Raw genomic sequence first — 22,900 nt, forward strand, 5'->3', positions numbered from 1 at the left:
TGGATATAATCATATATGATTTAATATATATAAGATTATATTTCGATTTTCATTACCTATAAAACATCTAAAGTGCTAAAAATCTATAATGCACGTAATGTACACTATAAATTTTTAGTATCAGCAGTAGTATATTCGGTATATTTATTACCATATATTTAGTATTGATATTAAAATGAAGCGCCTCGCACAATTTTTAACATGGCTAACTGTAGGACACATAGATCAAAGGTACCGACACGGAGGAGGTGGTGAAGGGAGGAAGAGAAGTCTGTGGGGGAAAGGAGGTGGTGAAGGGAGGAAGAGAAGTCTGTGGGGGAAAGGAGGTGGTGAAGGGAGGAAGAGAAGTCTGTGGGGGAAAGGGGGTGGTGAAGGGAGGAAGAGAAGGCTGTGGGGGAAAGGAGGTGGTTACGGGAGGAAGAGAAGTTTGTGGAGTGAAGGAGGAGGTAAAGGGAGGATTGTGGGCTGAGGGGGGTGGTGACGGGAGGAGGAAGAGTTTGTTCAGAGAAAGAGGAGGTGGTGACGGGAGGAGGAAGAGTTTGTTCAGAGAAAGAGGAGGTGGTGACGGGGGAAGATGAATGGGGTTCTATGAATGGGGGAGGAGTAGGAATCTCATCCAGGGAAAGGGGAGGAAATCTCTCGTGCATTGGGAGAGGGGAAATCGAAGGGGAATCAAGGGGAGTTAGAAGGGGGAATTTGGTGAGGTCTAAGGGGAATTCCGAGGAATCGACAGGGGAGTAGGAGGGTTCCGGATATTGTACTTGTGTAGGTGTGGGTGTACGTGTGTCCGTGGCGGGCTGAGCGGAGGGAGGCGTAACAATAACTGACGGACGCGATGTAACGTCTACGGGTAGAGGCGTCGGCGTAATATCTACGGGTAGATGCGTCGGCGTAATATCTACGGGTAGAGGCGTCAGCGTAATATTTACGGGGAGAGGCGATTGACAGAGTCGCGAACTCCGGCGTCTCTTCGAGTAAGGGCCTCTTGGGCGGGCCTCTCTAGTGGCACCCTGAGTGCGCATTGTAACCCGAAAGAAAGGTGGCGGCGATCAGTCCCTCACAGCAATGACCTGGTCCACAGCGGAATCTGCTGAAGGCAGGTTTCAAAGACCTTCGGAGGCGGACGGTCGGTCGTGGATGGTCCTGGTGGACTTCGACGAAGCCTCGGAGGCGCACGGTCGGTCGTGGATGGTCCTGGTGGACTTCGATGCACTGATTCTAACCGACCACCAGATCTTGGTCAGTTGACTCGGGCGATGCCTCGGACAACTGACTGTCGACCAAAGAGGTGACTTGAACGAACAAGAGAGACCGGACAGTCGACTCGGGCTTATCGCCTCGGACAACTCACACGGTGGTGCTGAAGAATACTACTGACGCTGTGCGCTTCCGAGGGCCTCGTATTTATATCCCAAAAGGGCGTGCTTTTCCTTTGTCTGGAAATTTTTGCAACGCTAGCAACTTGTGACATGATTTACGATTTTTCTTAATTCGTATCGATATTGATATCAAGCGTCTTCTAGGAAGAGCTCCGAGAATAAAGGATTTTACGATTTTTGCTAGTCCTATCGAGGTTGATCTCGCGTGTTCTCGGGGAGTTAAGAAAAATAAAGTAATTTACAATTTTTCATGAGGGTTTTATGCGTAGGAAATTACAGTCGGGACCACGTCGCGCTTTGTTATAGAAAAAATATATGACCAGAAGAGTCGTCGGTTTCCGCGCTTCATTTATTAGATGTCAAATGAACATTGCTGTGGGAAATTCTCTAAGAGTTTTACGATTTGGCACAATGGACATGGCGCCAGTTATTTTTTTAAGCTAGTTTTCTTAGAGTTCCCAGATGATACCTTAGAGTGTTCGTTATCTAATGACCGCTTAGAAATATGTGGTTTCGCAATTTTTATCGCCGTCAGCCCTTTGTACGCAAGTTGTTTTCCTCGTTTTATTTTTCTTTTGAGTGGCATTTACGAGTTTCCCAGCGCGTGGTGTTTACTTAGGTCTCGATTATCAGATATCCGCGCTCGGGCCCTTCTCGTAAATTTCACTCTGGTCATGACGCTGACCAAGATCCTTGGAAAGAAAAGAATCATGGAGTCTACAGGACGTAACAAATTAACGTGTCGACTTCGGACAATATATTTTTATTTATTGTGATATCGTAGGTATATCTTCGGTGCATATTATTACATTATCATATTAATTAAACGATTCGTGCTGTTCAAATCACATTTCAAAGCGATAAAATACTAATTGGTTAGATTTCACTGTTTTAAATAATTTAAAGTCAAATTACTATAGCCTATAAAAAACTATTTAAAAAATGAAGGACTGAGTACCAGTTATGTAATTAACTCTTTAAATTTAATTCTGTAAAGGACTAAACGTTCTTTACCACTTTCATTTTTAAAAAGTTAAGTTATTTAAACAAATGTTTTAATAAAAATGATAATTTTCATTTTAAATAAGTTTTCAAAGCTTATTTAATGTTTTTTATACCAATCAACAGTCGGGAGTATTTAAAATAATTTTATTATTTAAAATATATATTTCAAATATGTATATATGTATTTAATATGTATTAAATATGTGGTGAGGGGTACAGCGGAAAGCGGAGGCGATTCGAAAATCGGCCGAAAGTTACGTACACTTTTTGTATATTCACTTTGTACTAGCCACTTTAATTAATAATCAGTTACTTTTCGTGGTAATATATTAACAATTTAACTCGTGATAGTACTGCGATAGTTTTAAATATATGTACGTCATATCGGTCAGCAGTCGGTAGTATTTAAAATAATAATTTTATTTAATATGTATTTAAAAGATGACTGCTCGGTTTATCGATGAGCTGGGTGAGGGGGGGAGCATATGAAACTCCCGCGCATCCGTCCTTCCACATCAAAACAATCCCCAAGGTTGTTTTCACTAACCGTCTAATATTAACGGATTGATTTCCTTCATTACCTTCATTAAAAAAAATTTTTTTAATAAAGTTTTTTACAATAAAATAAAATAATTTTTCAAAATCTCTTTTTTTAAATATTTGTCGTACCAGTTAGCAGTCGGGTTCTTATTTTAATTAATATTTTAAGGTCCGGTTTGGTCGAAAATGGTGGTACTGCGAGCGAAAGGTGAGAGAGGATGTTAAAAAGTTGTATTAACTTAGAAGAGTGAATTACCGCGAAAAAGAGGGATGGTAGAGGTGGTTAGTGGGGAAGGGGGAGGGACGGGGGGAGAAGGTCCAGTGGGTCGAAGATGGTGGAGGTGCGATTGAAAGGTGAGGGAGGATGTTGAAGAGTTTATATTAAAGTCGATGTTCGGTTCATAATTGATACTGTTGTTTTTCTGTCCCGTCTGTTTGCCGTCGATACCTACACGCATTTGTACATTACATACACACACATTTGTACTTTACATACACACACATTTGTACATTTCATGCACACACCATGGTATAATAAGAAAGGTATAGCAAGGCGCATGCAGGGGAAGTGGGAAAATTGATTGACCAAACACAACGCTGTAAGTTTTTGAGGCGCCAATTCAAATGTCTGTATGTACTCAGGTAGATGGAAACAAATAAATCTTATTACAAATAGCCTTGAATTATTTAATTATTTAGTTAATATGTCAAAACTGAAGAAATATATATATATGTAAGTGCATGTGTGTATGTACATAGAGTATACGCTATTTCGTTTCAACAAAATTACTGGATACTCTCCAACTATCCTTTTACTGCAGAGATAAGTTATCTTGATAAAAATGTTATTGGTACGCGTTAGAAGAAATAAAATACTTAAAGGGAACATAATCAAGTGTGTCTCTCCGATTTAAATGAGCTTTAGTATGTTGTTCTATGGACAAAAATAAGAAACAGGTTTTTTTTATACGTGCTGAGTCGCATGTTAAGGAGGTGAAATCCTCCCTTGAAAAAAAATCGGTTTGTTTCTTTTGAAGCGAATATCTTTGAAACTATAAGAGATAGAAAAAAATGTTTACAATGAAAATTGAATGATTAGCCCGGTCACCAGAAACAAAATTTCAGTAAATAAATGAATTAAATGGAAGAAGAAATGTTTTGACGTGGTTAGGTTCCAAAGACGGAGTAGAATATGGAATTACAGTTTTAGACCAAAATTTGATATGGCGTGTGCCAGAAATTTTTAATTTTCTGTTTTATCGATTTGTAGCCGTATTTTGCATTTCTCGCTAAAAATGGTAAGGACCAAATTTATGCAGAATTAAATTCTCTATCTTTTTTATCTGAACAACTTTTTTGTAAAATAATTATTTATTGCTAATAATAAGCGTAAAGTGTAAAAAATTAGGAGATTGTCCCAGTTTTTTAAACTTTCGGACCATTTTTATTAAAAATATGTGATATATTTAATTAGCAAAGTTGTAGAGGACTAAATTTCCTACAACTTTCATAAAAGCCAGTTTTTCGTACGACGAACGGATCACGAGCGGGAAGACGTTGAACACATAGGCATGGCGGAAGCGACTCAACTGATTTCCACACCACCCAAGAGATAGAGTTTTCGGCGCGTTTTTTTTCCCAATAATTTCGTAAATGACCATTGAATACCTCTTGGGTGGTGTGGAAATGAGTTGAGTCACTTCCGCCATGCCTATGTGTTCAGCGTCTTCCCGCTCGTGATCCATTCGTTGTACGAAAAACTGGTTTTTATGAAAGTTGTAGGGAATTTAGTCCTCTACAACTTTGCTATTTAAATATATCACCTATTTTTAATAAAAATGGTCCAAAAGTTTAAAAAACTGGGACAATCTCCTAATTTTTTACACTTTACGCTTATTATTAGCAATAAATAATTATTTTACAAAAAAGTTGTTCAGATAAAAAAGATAGAGAATTTAATTCTGCATAAATTTGGTCCTTACCATTTTTAGCGAGAAATGCAAAATACGGCTACAAATCGATAAAACAGAAAATTAAAAATTTCGGGCACACGCCATATCAAATTTTGGTCTAAAACTGTGATTCCATATTCTACTCCGTCTTTGGAACCTAACCACGTCAAAACATTTCTTCTTCCATTTAATTCCTTTATAATTCCTAAATTTACTGGGCTAGATTGCAAGAGTACTTTATAAGTATAATAGAACAAATTTTTTTTAAGTATTTATTTATTGTATACCACCTCCTCCACTCTTATTTTCAAAAATTTTTTAATTTTTTATATAACGAAAATTAAAGAGAATTTCACGCTGAAAACAACGGTGTGTATTTAAATCACGTTCCGAAAAATTATTTTTCAGATATGAACGAAAACGTCTCTTTATACGCGCTCCATACGTATTCGTACCGCGTTGAGAGCACAGGATATCTACCGTTGAAGGGCTAGTTGTGTAATAAAGAACGTTTAATTTAAAACATAGAAGATAAAAATAATTACGAACGTTTCGACACCGATCGAGTCTTAATTTTATAGTAAATAAATTATTATAAAATAATTAGAAATCTACAATATTGCTTTATAGTGGTATTATCGTTTTCTTCCCATTATCAAAATGTTGCAAGTCAACAAATTAAAATAGTAAGATTTGTCATTGAAAAATTCATAGTAGTAATGCAGTAAATTAAATTTATTGTTTTCAATGTTAGTATTACATAAAATAAGAATATAAAATATATAAAGTACCTAATATTAAAAATATATTAGGGTGCCTAACGTTTCGCAACTCACAGGTCCTTCTTCAGGGATTCTTGAAGATATTACAAAATCATGGAGATGAATAATCTTACGATGTAAGCGACATAGTGTGGTATAATTGTTTCGAAGAATTTATTCGCCTGTTTTTATGTAAATTGTGTCTAAAAAGTGAGAAATTTATTGTCGTCAATATGAAATAAAAGTAGTCAAGAGGTAAAAACAGGACATGCGATTTAAATAAAAAAAATATATAATTTTAAAAAAATGTACTTTATTAATTAAAATGTTGAGAGTCAATAAATAAATAACGCAAAAAAGTCGTGGTAATACACAGAAAGCTTTTATAATATGTAAAGAAAATATAATTCAAATGTGATATAGAAGTTATAAATATAAGAATAATTGTATAATGTAATTAATTTAAAAACGTAAGGAAGGTTATTGAAATAATTTTAATCATCTTTTTTTACATATTTTAAATAAAATATTTTCTTATTTTTTATTTAAATCGCTTATCCTGTTTTTACCTCTTGACTACTTAACTTTTATTTCATATTGACGACAATGAATTTATCACTTTTTAAACACAATTTACATAAAAACAGGCGAATAAATTCTTCGAAACAATTATACCACACTATGTCGCTTACATCGTAAGATTATTCATCTCCATGATTTTGTAACATCTTCAAGAATCCTTGAAGAAGGACTTGTGAGTTCCGAAACATTAGGTACTCTAATATATTTTTAATATTTTGTACTTTATATACTTTTTATTTTTATTTTATGTAATACTAACATTGAAAACTATAAATTATTTAATTTATATAAAAAAATCTTATTACTGCCCGATTTGCACCGATGTTTCTTTATACTTTTGTATTGCAAAAAACGAGCGAAATCTAATTATTTTTATTTTTTTGCGTAATCGCATTAATTTTTCTTTGTTAACGGTCGCTTTTTACAATTAGATTATTACTGCATTACTACTATGAATTTTTCAATGACCAATCTTACTATTTTAATTTGTTGACTTGCAACATTTTGATAATGGGAAGAAAACGATAATACCACTATAAAGCAATATTGTAGATTTCTAATTATTTTATAATAATGTATTTACTATAAAATTAAGACTCGATCGGTGTCGAAACGTTTGTAATTATTTTTATCTTCATGTTTTAAATTAAACGTGCTTTATTACACAACTAGCCCTTCAACGGTAGATATCCTGTGCTCTCAACACGGTACGAATATACGTATGGAGCGCGTATAAAGAGACGTTTTCGTTCAATCTGAAAAATGATTTTTCGGAACGTGATTTAAATACACACCGTTGTTTTCAGCGTAAAATTCTATTTAATTTTCGTCATATAAAAAATTAAAAAATTTTTGAAGAGTGGAGGAGGGAGTATACAATAAATAAATACATAAAAAAAATTTGTTCTATTATACTTATAAAGTACTCTTGCAATCATTCAATTTTCATTCTAAACATTTTTTTCTATCTCTTATAGTTTCGAAGATATTCGCTTCGAAAGAAAAAAACCGATTTTTTTTCAAGAGGAAGATTTCACCCCCTTAACATGCGACTCAGCACGTATAAAAAAATACCTGTTTCTTATTTTTGTCCATAGAACAACATACTAAAAGCTCATTTAAATCGGAGAGTAACACTTAGTTGTGTTAGAGAAACATGAAAAATGACATTTTTCACAAAAAATCATAACTCAGTCAATTTTCAATACTTTTATCTAAAAATTGAATCTGTACCTCTTGAAATATGGATCTTTAAGATAAAAAATACTGTAATAGTGCAACTTTTAAAAAGGTATTTATTTGGGAATCTGAAGTGGGGTCTTCCAGTACCCCGTGAGCGCTCTAAGGGTTAATAATAAATTCTGAAATAAATGTAATTTCTATACATACATATATATATAAAAGTATATATCATTAATTACATTATTAAAATACAAAATCTTTTATAATTATGTATGTACATATGAATAAAAATGCACAATATTTGAGGTTAGAATACAGGTCTTTGATATGTATATTTATTACATATATAAGTATGCGTATTTTTGAATAACAAATTGATAAAATGGTAAACTTAACTTACTGATGATTTACTTTTCACGTCACTTCTGCAATTTTTCGCTATTTACTATTTTACTCGATATATCTTTAATCGCTTCTTATCACTGGTGATGTATGTACATATATACATGGTGTAAGGTTCTCGGTGCATTTGAATCGCCACTCAAAAAACTTACTGTATTGTGATTGGCCGCAGCTACGCGTCCTCCTAGTTGCTATACCATGGCACATACACGCGCGCGCGCGCGCGCGCGCACGCCCACACACACACACACACACACACTCTGTATATAGTTCACACACAATACACAAAATAAACGTTTATCTCTCGTCTAAATTACTTATATTCATTTCTGCATTCTCTCCCCGTGCGAATCTCTTACCGCGATTTGTAAAATTCCGGCGAGCTAATCCGCGCGGAAGTTAGTTTGTTTCATTATTATGCATATATCTGTATTATTATACCCAACAAATTTAAACCTTTGAAAACTAACCGCAAAAATTTGATCCTTCCTAAATTAAAACGATTACCTAACCACAAAATAGAAAAACCAATAAATTTCAACCTTTGAAAATTATCCCCAAAAATTTGAACTTTTCTAAATTAAAATGATTATCTAATAATGTAACATAATAATTAAAACTTTAATACTTTAAATGATATTATCTAATATAATATATGACCACGAAAAGTAACTGATATATTACTAAATGTGCCAGTTCAAAGTGCACATACATTATGTTATTTTCTATGTTATGTACCACGAAAAGTAAATGAAAACTACAAAAATTGAACCTATCAAAATTAAAACGATTACCTAATCACAAAATAAAAAACCCAATGAATATCATCCTTTGAAAATTGACCCCAAAAATTTGTACCATTCTAAATTAAAATGATTATCTAATAATGTAACCTAATAATTTAAACCTTTAATACTTTAAATGATATTATCTAATATAATATATTACCACGAAAAGTAACTGATATATTACTAAATCTGCCAGTTCAAAGTGAACGTACATATAACGAATATTTTCTATGTTGAATATGTACCACGAAAAGGAACTGATAGATTATTCAAGGTGAAAATTCAAATTGAACATACATACATATAAGTAAAACAGATTAGAATTTGTATATTACAGTTTTCTAGAAAATAACTGCAATATGTTATTCTTAGTGCACAAAATATAAAAGTTGGTTATTGAGATTTAATTTGAAATTTATACTAGACCGTACAATAAAAAATAATTGCTTGTAATTTCAGAGTATCAATTTGTTAATGACTCAAAAAAGAACATAGCGGCCTGCTCTCAAATTTTGATGAGTTTCTCGATGTCCAAAGTAATGTCAAAACTATTATAGAGTAGGTATAATAACACATGAAATATAAAAAGTATTGCATTAGAACCGTATCTTTAAAAGCTCTATAACGAAGTGAATACACAGAATTATGTAGAAATGTAGAATTTTTCTTCTTTAATTTTTAATTCTCTCTCTGCCAATCAATGGTTAAAGCGAATATTTAAATTAATCATTATCGAAACACTGTTACATTTTGTAGCACTTTGTGAACCAACTGACAAACAACATACATGATAACTATGATAGTTATACTTGATAGGCTGCTTTTAATCTAAACTATTTTCGTAACTTTTACTTCAACTATTTGTTTCATCCATCGGAAGCTTTTTGAGAGCAGGCCGCCATGTTCTTTTTTGAGTCATTAACAATTTGATACTCTGAAATTACAAGCAATTATTTTTTATTGTACGGTCTAGTATAAATTTCAAATTAAATCTCAATAACCAACTTTTATATTTTGTGCACTAAGAATAACATATTGCAGTTATTTTCTAGAAAACTGTAATATACAAATTCTAATCTGTTTTACTTATATGTATGTATGTTCAATTTGAATTTTCACCTTGAATAATCTATCAGTTCCTTTTCGTGGTACATATTCAACATAGAAAATATTCGTTATATGTACGTTCACTTTGAACTGGCAGATTTAGTAATATATCAGTTACTTTTCGTGGTAATATATTATATTAGATAATATCATTTAAAGTATTAAAGGTTTAAATTATTAGGTTACATTATTAGATAATCATTTTAATTTAGAATGGTACAAATTTTTGGGGTCAATTTTCAAAGGATGATATTCATTGGGTTTTTTATTTTGTGATTAGGTAATCGTTTTAATTTTGATAGGTTCAATTTTTGTAGTTTTCATTTACTTTTCGTGGTACATAACATAGAAAATAACATAATGTATGTGCACTTTGAACTGGCACATTTAGTAATATATCAGTTACTTTTCGTGGTCATATATTATATTAGATAATATCATTTAAAGTATTAAAGTTTAAATTATTATGTTACATTATTAGATAATCATTTTAATTTAGAAAAGTTCAAATTTTTGGGGATAATTTTCAAAGGTTGAAATTTATTGGGTTTTCTATTTTGTGGTTAGGTAATCGTTTTAATTTAGGAAGGATCAAATTTTTGCGGTTAGTTTTCAAAGGTTTAAATTTGTTGGGTTTTTTAATTTGCGAGGATCTATTTTTGAACATGGCTTGACCTTTTCATTTTAATGATATGTTAGGATTAATAATATATCAGTTACTTTTCGTGGTTAATATATTATTATTAGATAATCATTTAAAAGAAATAGAAAAATGCCTAATCGAGTCTTGTACACAGGATGTTAATGTGTGTTGATACGATTTATTGAAAATATAAAATTTTTCTTACGTTTCGATCCTCGGTTTGGATCCTTATCAGAGAACTTCTAATATAGAATACACATTGTGCTACCTAGAACACTTTATATTAAAATGTACCACGAAAAGTAAATGATAGATTATTCAAGATGCAAATTCAAAATGAACATACCTACATATAAGTAAAACAGATTACAATAAAAATATTACAGTGTTCTAGAAAATAACTGCAACATACATAAAGTATATTTTCTATGTTGAATATGTACCACGAAAAGTAACTAATAGATCATTCAAGGTGCAAATTCAAAATGAACATACATACATATAAGTAAAACAGATTACAATTTGCATATTACAGTTTTCTAAAAAATTTCCGCAATATGTTATCAGCCAAAAGTTGCATTTTCCTTCTCACCGCTCCGCGTGCAGTCGAAATGTCCCATGACAGTCGAATGTTATTGTTCTGCGCACGGTGCGGTGAGGTGAGGGGAACAGCGAAAGCTAGACGAAGGCGATTCGAAAATCAGCTGAAAGTTGCATTTGCCCAACCCTCCCCTCCTCATCTCACCACGTGCAGTCCAAATGCTCCACGATGATCGAATGTCATTGTTCTACGCGCGGAGCGGTGAGGTGAGGGGGATAGCGAAAGCGAGGCGGAGGCGTATTAATTAACGTGTCGACTTCGGACAATATATTTTTATTTATTGTGATATCGTAGGTATATCTTCGGTGCATTATATTATTACATTATCATATTAATTAAACGATTCGTGCTGTTCAAATCACATTTCAAAGCGATAAAATACTAATTGGTTAGATTTCACTGTTTTAAATAATTTAAAGTCAAATTACTATAGCCTATAAAAAACTATTTAAAAAATGAAGGACTGAGTACCAGTTATGTAATTAACTCTTTAAATTTAATTCTGTAAAGGATTAAACGTTCTTTACCACTTTCATTTTTAAAAAATTAAGTTATTTAAAACAGATGTTTTAATAAAAATGATAATTTTTATTTTAAATAAGTTTTCAAAGCTTATTTAATGTTTTTTATACCAGTCAACAGTCGGGAGTATTTAAAATAATTTTATTATTTAAAATATATATTACAAATATGTATATATGTATTTAATATGTATTAAATATGTGGTGAGGGGTACAGCGGAAAGCGGAGGCGATTCGAAAATCGGCCGAAAGTTACGTACACTTTTTGTATATTCACTTTGTACTAGCCACTTTAATTAATAATCAGTTACTTTTCGTGGTAATATATTAACAATTTAACTCGTGATAGTACTGCGATAGTTTTAAATATATGTACGTCATATCGGTCAGCAGTCGGTAGTATTTAAAATAATAATTTTATTTAATATGTATTTAAATGATGACTGCACGGTTTATCGGTGAGCCTGGCGCGGGGGGGACGTGCGACTCGCATTCGCCCTTCCATTTGATGTGTTGTTTTGATAACAATCCCCAAGGCTGCTTTCACTAACCGTCTAATATTGACACGTCAGATTTATAACAACATATTAATTTTTTTTCGTTAACGCGATTGCATATTATAAAACAAAAAAGTCAAAATTATTAAATAAATGAAAAACGGTAATTTTTCCTGGTAATATATTATGCGCGGTGCGTTGATGTGAGAGGGACAGCGAAATATAGACGGAGGCGATTCGAAAATCAACCAAATGTTGCATTGTCCCCCTCACCGCTCTGCGGGTAGTCGAAATGTCCCATGACAGTCGAATACAATTTACGTATGTCCACTTTGTATTGGCAACTTTAATAATTAATAATCAGTTACTTTTCGTGGTAATATATTACAATTTAATAATTAAAACAAGGTGAAGGACAATGAGAGTCAATTCGTAAGTACATAAAAATTATAATGTGAATTTCTAAAGAAAAAGAATACAATAAAATACTTAGCCGCTTTAGACACAATTAAAAATTAGAATATCGTTCAATATATAATAACTAGAAGTAAATGATTAACCAAAAGTTGCACTGTCCCCCTCAACGCTCCGCGTGCAGTCAAAATGTCTCATGACAGTCGATTGGTTTAAATATCATACCAGTTAGCAGTCGGGAGTATTTAAAATAATTTTATTTAAAATATATACGTATTTAATGAGATGAGGGGTGCAGGGGAAAGCGGAGGCGATTCGAAAATCGGCCGAAAGTTACATACACTTTACGTATGTTCATTTTGTACTAGCAACTATAATTATTAATCAGTTACTTTTCGTGGTAATATATTAATACTATTTAACTCTTGATAGTTCTGCGACAGTTTTAAATATGCGTCATATCGGTCAGCAGTCAGTAGAACTTAAAACAATAACATATTTAAATGATAACAGCACGGTTTATTATCGGTGAGCCGGGTGAGGGGGTGACGTGCGACTCGTGTCCGCCCTTGCACATCAAAACAATCCCCAAGGCTGCTTTCACTAACCGTGTAATATTAACGCGTCAATTTTACATATTTATTCTTTATTCGTCAAACGCAATCGCATATATAAAATAAAATTATTAAATAAATGTAAAACAGTTGCTTTTCATAGTAATATATTATGTGCGGTGCGGTGTTGTGAGAGAGACAGCGAAAGCTAGACGTAGACGATTCGAGAATCAACCGAAGGATGCACTGTCCCCCTCACATCACCCCTCCGCGTGCAGTCCAAATGCCCAATGACGACCGAATGGCATTGATCCGTGCACGATGCAGTGTGGTAAGGGGGACAGCGAAAGCTAGAAGCAAATGATTCGAAAATCAACCGAAAGTTGCACTGCCCCCCCCCCCCCCCCTCCGCGTGCAGTCAAAATCATAACAGTTGAATGGTTTAAATATCATACCAGTCAGCATTCGGAAGTTTTTAAAATAATTTTATTTAAAACATGTATTTCAAATATATATATGGAGGGGCGAGTGGAGGAGGTCCGGTGGGTCGAAGATGGTAAAGTAGTGAGTGGAAGGTGAGAGAGGATGTCAAAAAGTTGTAATAACGAAAAAAGTGAAAATACGGCGAAAGAGAGGAGCGGCGGGGGTGGGTGGTGGTGTCAGGGGAAGGGGCGGAGGCAGGATGTCCGGTGGACCGAAGATGGTGGTGTTGCGAGTGAAAGGTGAGAGAGAATGTTAATAAGTTGTAAAACGAAAAAGAGTGAATTACAGCGGAAGAGAGGGGTGGCGGGGGTTGGTGGTGGTGGAGAGGGGGAGGCAAGTAGTGGAGGTCCGGTGGGCCGATGATGGTGAAGGTGCGAGTGAAAGGTGAGAGAGGAAGTCAAAAAGTTGTAATAACGAAAAAGAGTGAATTACAGCGGAAGATAGGGGCGGCGGGGGTTGGTGGTGGTGGAGGGGGGGAGGCAAGTGGTGGAGGTCCGGTGGGCCGATGATGGTGAAGGTGCGAGTGAAAGGTGAGAGAGGAAGTCAAAAAGTTGTAAAACGAAAAAGAGTGAATTACAGCGGAAGAGAGGGGTGGCGGGGGTTGTTGGTGGTGGAGGGGGGGAGGCAAGTGGTGGAGGTCCGGTGGGCCGATGATGGTGAAGGTGCGAGTGAAAGGTGAGAGAGGAAGTCAAAAAGTTGTAATAACGAAAAAGAGTGAATTACAGTGGAAGAGAGGGGTGGCGGGGGTTGTTGGTGGGGGAGGGGGGGAGGCAAGTGGTGGAGGTCCGGTGGGCCGATGATGGTGAAGGTGCGAGTGAAAGGTGAGAGAGGAAGTCAAAAAGTTGTAATAACGAAAAAGAGTGAATTACAGTGGAAGAGAGGGGTGGCGGGGGTTGGTGGTGGTGGAGAGGGGGAGGCAAGTAGTGGAGGTCCGGTGGGCCGATGATGGTGAAGGTGCGAGTGAAAGGTGAGAGAGGAAGTCAAAAAGTTGTAATAACGAAAAAGAGTGAATTACAGCGGAAGAGAGGGGTGGCGGGGGTTGGTGGTGGTGGAGGGGGGGAGGCAAGTGGTGGAGGTCCGGTGGGCCGATGATGGTGAAGGTGCGAGTGAAAGGTGAGAGAGGAAGTCAAAAAGTTGTAAAACGAAAAAGAGTGAATTACAGCGGAAGAGAGGGGTGGCGGGGGTTGGTGGTGGTGGAGGGGGGGAGGCAAGTGGTGGAGGTCCGGTGGGCCGATGATGGTGAAGGTGCGAGTGAAAGGTGAGAGAGGAAGTCAAAAAGTTGTAATAACGAAAAAGAGTGAATTACAGCGGAAGAGAGGGGTGGCGGGGGTTGGTGGTGGTGGAGGGGGGGAGGCAAGTGGTGGAGGTCCGGTGGGCCGATGATGGTGAAGGTGCGAGTGAAAGGTGAGAGAGGAAGTCAAAAAGTTGTAATAACGAAAAAGAGTGAATTACAGTGGAAGAGAGGGGTGGCGGGGGTTGTTGGTGGGGGGAGGGGGAGGAGCGAGTGGAGGAGGTCCGGTGGGCCAAAGATGGTGGAGGTGCGAGTGAAAGGTGAGAGAGGATGTTGAAAAGTTTAAAAATGCGGACAGAGAAGAAGAAGAAGAAGAAGAAGAAGAAGGAGAAGGAGACGTTTCTTAATTTTTCATTAAAATCACCACTTTTTGACCGCTTATATCTCCAGAACGGCTTGACCGATTTAAAATTTTTTTGGCTCAAATTACTCGTGGCGATGCCGCCTTTCAGGACATATGACGTTCGATTCAAAATTTTTTATATTTTAATAGTTATGCACCTCCCAAAAATGGACTTTGGTGGCTCGGGATAAGAGACTTGTAGCGTCTCAGAATTTTTGAACATGGCCGGAGACGCTACCGTGTCTCCTGATATCTCTATAAGGTGTGAGAACGTTAACAACTGCTTGTTCTCTATCTATAGATCACTGGGTCCCACGCTGGGCCGGCAGGATGCAGTGGAAAAATATCCGGAGGACGTACTCAGCCCACCAACTTCGAAACGCGGTTCCCTGCGGCCGAGCGGTACTACCCTCTCGCTGAATACGCTACAACGGGATATCAAAGAAGCATTCAACCGACGATGTGGCAGTCTAAGACGACGAGCACCGCCGCCGGAGCCGGTGCAATTACCAGTCGAGAGTAGCGACGTGAGTATCCTGGTGACAGAACCCAGTCCAGAGAACACGGCGCCGCCCTCGAGGCCGCCGTTAATCAGACAGCAGTCGGAAGCAACGGTGGTGCATGTACTAGTGCACAGAGAAAGCGAAGAATATCAGGACACACCAGACGAAAGCTGATCTTAACCGATATGCGGATAGCGATAGCAGCACAATTTAGTAATAATATATACGATAAATAATATATACGTAGACGTATATTATATACATACATGTAAACTTTTCACATAATGCAGACCTAATTTTAGATAGGGCGATGATCCGCATAGCTTTTTCGGGGGGAATCTTTGCGAGTCGAAGAGCGTGTTATGTTTTGTGCGTGCGTGCGTGCGTGCGTGCGTGATCGAAGTATTGAATGGAACATTGGTGTGATTTTCGGCTGATTAAGAAAAGAAATGAAGCCTTGATTATGGATCCTTGTTAATTTGATAATTAATCGAATAATCATCCTCTTAGGAACGCGATAACATTTTGTTGAGTCTATGATGTGATCTGGATTATAAATGTGATTGGAATTAATCACAGCATAGTTGAGAATGCTTCCGGATAGTAGTTAGGTATATCCATATTATTATTGGATTATAAGATATATTACGAAAAGCTAATTTCACGCTCCGATACAATCTCATTGTAATATTTAAGCAAGAAATAACAGATATAACATCTTATTTCTGATAAAAATGAAATGTTTATTATTTTAAAATTATGCCTGAAAAAAATAATTGTAATGATTTGTTGCACAATTTTTTGTTTTATTAAGAAAGAAGTAAAGTTAAGAGCCATTGTTAAAAAATATAAAGAAAGGGACAAAGACAAGGTTAAAACAATTTTTTGATTGCAAATACAGAATATGTCGTTAGAAAAATTTAGATCGTTATCATATGTTAAAGTAATTTACTTTTGACAAAAATGCATGCACCATTAATATTAGGATATCAATAACGACGAAGAAATTACTTAAGGATAAATTACCAGCGTAGCGAAAATACTAGATGTAGCCGTTTTTGAAACAGGAACATAATTTGTTAGAATACATCAGTTTTCGAAGTAAATCGAAGTGGAAATGTGATTTTGGTTTTTCATCTTTGAAATTTAATAATTTATGCAGTGTAAAATTTCTCAATTAAAATGGGAACCATCCGAATCTATCATTGTCAATGAGACAGTAATTCTTTTATTCTGTACATAATAATATAAGTAACTCTCCCTCTCCCTCCCCCCTCCCCCCCCCCCCCATTCAAGAACCATAATCTAATAATTCCAAGAATCTCAATTAATTACTGTAAACGTCAAAGGTTGTTCCCTTTTTCAGATTTCTTTACAATAATTTTGACGGAGCAAGTTGTTAGTCTATTAATCTCATTAACCTGAAAAATTATTACTCGTATTCATCGTCAGGTCGTGAAGCTTCCTTTTTATCTTTAGATGCGTTACGAATTATTTTATTGGTTACGAATTATTTCTATTGAACATCTAACGATGAATTTAGGAAAGGCCTTAAATAGAAGACCTGACGATGGATACTCATAGATCTCACAAATCTGTTGTTTGTGGCTGAACTCTTGTACTAATGTATTATAACATCTTCAAACTATGGTGTAAAGGATATAAAGTGAAATATTCTGATGGATGCAAAGTCGTTCAAAAGTAGTAGGAAGCAGTAAGCTAATTAGATTTTCTCCAAAGTGCAAAATTCAATATGGCCTAGACTAAATATATACAATGTACACTAAATTTAAAATACGCGCCTCTCCGAATGAAGAAAAACTGATTGGTTGAATTTCAAGTCATGCTCTTAAATATGCGCAAAATTTCATCTTATATTCTTTACACCATGCTTAAAACAAAGTTTAAGTTTGACGAAAGCGATATAGAAAGTTTTAGCAATTGAACACGGCAAAAAACAGATATATTTATTATTAATATCGTTTCAGATAGCACAAAATAAAACAAAAGTTTTTTAGGTTGTCTTTTCAACTATGCAAAATCATACCTTTAAGATATCTTTTAATGGAAAAGACAACTTAAAAAAACATTTTTTTATCAACTTTTTTTCGTTGCATTTTTGGTATAATAAAAATTGACTAATTGTTTTTTTATTATCTTTCTTTTTATCTTTTTTATTATCTTTATTTTATTTTCTTTGTTATCTATTAATACGCTTACCCACGAGACGCACCATCGTCAAATGAATACAGCACACAGAGTTTTATTTCTCATAAATAAAAAATACATATATACAAAATAGAATAGAAAGCATATCATTATGAAATAATCAATATTCTAAAATAAAATTAATATCAATATTCTAAAATAAAATTAATATCAAGGGACAAGGACAAATGAGCCAATAAATTCGTTAAAATATTTTTAAATTAATCTAATACATTGCGAAGAATATCACGTAATTATGACTTTTCGTCTCACCTTCAACTAGTGGACTCATCGGTAAGGCATTATAGTGGAAGCCTACCTAAACGCTTGGGAGAGTTATTCAATCGAGATTCTATATGAAGAGATATACGCGTATCAAAGCACTTGCGAGAATTTGCGAATATCCATAGACCTCTGATGGCTGGTCGACGTAGTAATATTTATCCAAAGTAATATATGTAATTCACAATTTGGTTAATTGAGACGTTATTTCAGATTATGAGAGTTGCGTTTCAAGACTGACGATTGTTCGGCGCGCAATTTGGGGAGGGGGACTACATATATTACTTTGGATAAATATTGCGAAAATAATCTAAGGTAGGCTTCCACTACAATGCTTTACTGATGAGTCCAGTAGTGGAAGCTGGGACGAAACGCCATAATTACGTGATATTCTTTGCGATATATTAGATTATTTAAAAATATTTTAACGAATTTATTGGTTCATTTGCCCTTGTCTCTTTATATTTTTAAAAAACTTATTGAGCCTTATTACAAACACACAATCTAAAATAAAATGTTATTTTTTTTTAAAGCGAGTACTCAAAATAGAAGTCTATGGCAAAAACCGGCGGCACACAATGCTTTTTTTCTGTGTTTCGATATTAGCAACGCTAATGCAACTAATGGTAGCGTATGTAAATATAGCTAGCAATCCAGAAGGTAAAAAAGCATCATATGCCTACTTAATTTTACATGTGTATATTTTAATATTAGGTATGTTTAACAGACTCAACAATTAAATGAGCGTTCGCTGCTAGACATCTTTTATATAGCTATAAAGATTGGTAAAAAATTCATGTATGATGTTATGAAACTGGAAATAACATTTTGGAAATGTGTGTTATTTTAGCATTGATATTTACATTATTTCTTTCACTTCGAGCACTGAGAGTGAGCTGTCATTATCAATAATAAATCGACTCTTTAGCTATTGCGCTTTGGTCAATGAGATATATTATCATATTATTATATTAAATCAGTAAGAAAAATTGATTTGCAATATTAGGTGCCAGTGTATTTAAAAATAACGAACAATTTATTGCATTATCAATTTTGCTACGTAAAGAAATTCACATTGACGCAATTAACAAATTATTATATAAATTCTAAGAACAATTTAAAGCTTTTTAAAAACATGTTATAATATGCATTTTTCATACACCTTAATTGTACATTTCCGATGTCTTTTGATCGTATATAATTAGTATTGAATGTAAGACACACAATTACAATATTAGTAATTTTACTGAGCAGAAAATATACTGCATTAATCATGAGAAATGAAAAGTATTATTATAAGTATATTAAGCTGAACAACTCGTGATTAACGTTTGACAAGTGCATTTGAATTTACTCTAATACATATTCGCTTATTAATCTTTTTTTAATGAACTTGAACCATCAATACAATATAAACTTTTTTCTTAAATATATGTATAATATAATACATATATAAGCGACTATTTCTAGTAAGTTACGCTACCCTGGTAAAAGCATGTTCTGGATTTTATAATTATTATCATTTCCATCTTCGATGGATTAAAAATTTATTAATTTAGCTATTAGTATATATTATATACAATGTTATATATATATTATACATATGTAGCTATTTAATCTCAGAGTTAGGTATCTATACGTAAACACGCAGACAGAATATAAAAAATTGTTACTTTTTACATAACCCAATTAAAATAACAAAGAATTGTCGTTCTTTATCATTTATTTATTCAAATTACTTGTTGGAAATTAATTTGAGAATTCTGTATATAAATCGTGCACATACATACCCAACATTGAACACTTCAAATTGAGAATTTTGGAAATAATGAAATTTTTCGGATATGCTAAAATATTAAATCGAAATTTTTATAGGTAATTGGAATATTTAATAATAATACTTTAGATTATAATCATCAGAAACAACTGTAAAATTTCCAATTACCCAGTAAGTCGCAAAATTGATTGCAATGACTTGCTTATTAATTGGAAATAGTGTTTTAGTGCTATGCTATTGTATATCATTAAATTCTCAGACATTGCCGGATAGCTTTTAATACTGATTTAACATGGCTTCAATAATCGAGAGAGCGATATTTGCACTTGCGTGCACATAAAGACGGTTCTCGATTAGCGTCTCCAACGGAGAACCTTTTTACTATAACTCTACATTTATATACATCGTAATCCTTGTCTTTTATGTCGTAATTAAGTGTGATCGGACCAAATCTAGGCATCTTCGACTCTGTTGTATGGTTTTCTCTTTATAGAAGAAAAAAGAGGAAAACTTATTGTTAGATCATTAGCATGTAGATAATATAGATCGCCCGGAGTTTGCTACAAAGAACAAATTTTATCGATATACAAAAAGAGTACTGCCTCAAATCTTAGAATAAATTAATCGCATCACTAACGGCGTGCAAAATAAAAAAAAAAAGAAAGATAGACGAATGAAACTAATAGATGAAACTAATGTAGCTTTCTTCGATGATTATTATTGTAACCGAAGTATTCTATTTTGTTTCTTTGTCCATGATAATAACAACAGGATTAATTGATTATTAACGAAAAGGAATATATTAGCGTTATAACTTCTAAATTCCGAATTAATCTTTATCTAAAAACATGTTCTGATTTGTAAACTATTGAAGACAAAAAACTTTTGTCACGAATTAATCTTTTAGAACAGATTTTATTGGAATTATGTTAAAAAATATTTTTTAATTCAATTTATACGCACTTTAATAAGTAATTCATACTAACTGTAGGTATATATTCTCTAAATCTGAATCAGTGGATAGTCACCCAGTGGCATACACTTAGCATTGGATAATCAGTAAAGTTCAACTAAAAAAGAAAAAGCAAAAGTTTAAGCGTTATACACTAAAATACTATATGTTAATTTCAATCTTCTAATATTATATTCATAGAATTTATGTATTAAAACAAGGATAGTTAGATTACATAATAAACGTAAGCTAGGTTAAGGATTTCACATTTTATTCACTGATTTCCAGTGGCATATTTGGCTGATAATTATTGATATCAGTAATTATCCACTGATTCAGATTTAGAAAGTAATTCACTTTTTTTTTATTTTAATTATTTTTTTCAATATTATTATATACATCAGATCTCAAGTGATATTAATAGAATTAAAAAATTCAACGGATAATATCGTTCAAATTTGATATGCATACGTTACAATATACTCAGAATCTGAAAGGATTAAGCATGAAAAATGTGAAGAAATGTTCTATTTGCCATTCATATTTTTTAATTTTTATTTAATTTATAGACTAAATTAGAGAAAACAAATTTACATTTTGATCGAGAAAAAATTGCTTAATTTGTTACTCTTAAATTAATTTTTAATTTTACAAGATAATAATTATTAATCTTATTACTATATAGAATTACATAAAAAAAAATATTATTCCACTTTTCTTTCAATTTTCAGATTTTCTGTTTGCATTTGCGATGTTATACTGCCATAATAGCTGTTCAATTCATTACGCGTGTTTTTGGTGTATATATAGAAATTGTTAAACGGTCAAATTAACATTAATATACTTCCACATGTTTATTTGGCGACGCTTTTATTTTTTTGACCTTGCTGATTAGGTGTACACCAATGTATACTTAATTCTCGGCCTTATTAACGAAAATATGTTTATGTGCATAAAAACGAATAATTTTTCAATATTTTAATCTTCCTGAATCTAACAAGGAAGGATTTTCTTCTAAAAGCTGTTCCGATTATTTTGTCTTCAATTTTTTGGTTGTCCAGGGTGTTTTTCATTTTGAAGATTGAATTTACCATTCCAAAACTTATTTTGAAACAATATCTTCATATGTAGGTATTGTACGACATTTTCACTTAAGGCCGAGCAAATTATTTCCTTAGCCTCGCTATTTTTCTTCACTTGAAATGCGAAAAGGAGGCAGTGCCTTAAATGCTGCTTTTCAAATAACATCGCTTTCATTATTGTATCTTGTGATTAGGATTGTAGTCAAAGTCTCGCTACAAATGCTTCGAAGCATTTGATTAACCAATCAGAAGAAAAAATTTTATTAATTGATTAATCAAGAAACGCTTTAAAACATTTGCAGCATCGCGTTGGTCGTATCGGCAGCCTCGTCAATTATTTTAAAAAATTGTACAGTGAAAAAAAATTTAAATTTGATTAGGCGTTGCAGTCGATTAAATGTAAGGGCAAAAAATCAAATTGTATACTTAATACCTATACGTCGGTACAAAATAAAGCTTCGAAATATTTCAATATTGCGCAAAATATCATAATTGTACAACTTTGACATTCAATAGTTTTATAACATTATTTTCAAAAAAATTGTGCATTGATTTCAATGATTTTAATACAAACAATAGAGAATATCGTCGAAGAAAATTTGATAAATTTTATTAGCACTAATCAGCGCTGAACGTGAGTTAAATTAAATAATTTACATTGTGCATATTTTCAAGTAAAATTATTTTAAAAAATATAACTTTAAGAATAAAGTTGTTAACTAGACAATTGGTTAATTTTTAACATTGATCTTTTTATTAAGTACAACTAAAATAATGATATTAAAATTACGGTATTAAAACAAGCCAACAAATTAAATAATGACAATTTTTATTAAAATATTCTATAATTAAAATTGAGAAACGTTTCAACTTATACATAAGTCCTCTTCAGTCTCCTTTATAAATGATACATGACAAAATAAAACGTAACAATAAACGAAGTACGGTTAATCTTTCAAACTATAGTCCATCGAGTCAGCAAGTGAAATATGAATATTGTTTCTCAATCCGAACAAAGAAAATTATCCGCATCATAATTCTAAATCCACAT

At 33.5% G+C, this 22,900-nt stretch overlaps 1 protein-coding gene across 1 annotated transcript in view; it reads left to right on the forward strand.

Moving 5' to 3' along the window:
* Positions 1–15,944, forward strand: part of LOC108773688 (sodium channel protein 60E) — a 29,258-nt gene extending 13,314 nt beyond the window's left edge. Inside the window, exon 5 of the mRNA XM_018539587.1 lies at positions 15,347–15,944. Coding sequence (XP_018395089.1) covers positions 15,347–15,722 — 376 coding nt within the window. The 3' untranslated portion in view covers positions 15,723–15,944. The remainder of the gene's footprint in view (positions 1–15,346) is intronic.
* The last annotated feature ends 6,956 nt before the right edge of the window (positions 15,945–22,900 follow it).

The sequence above is a fragment of the Cyphomyrmex costatus genome, unplaced genomic scaffold (assembly GCF_001594065.2).
Source record: "Cyphomyrmex costatus isolate MS0001 unplaced genomic scaffold, Ccosl1.0 scaffold103, whole genome shotgun sequence".
In the NCBI taxonomy this organism is placed as follows: domain Eukaryota; kingdom Metazoa; phylum Arthropoda; class Insecta; order Hymenoptera; family Formicidae; genus Cyphomyrmex; species Cyphomyrmex costatus.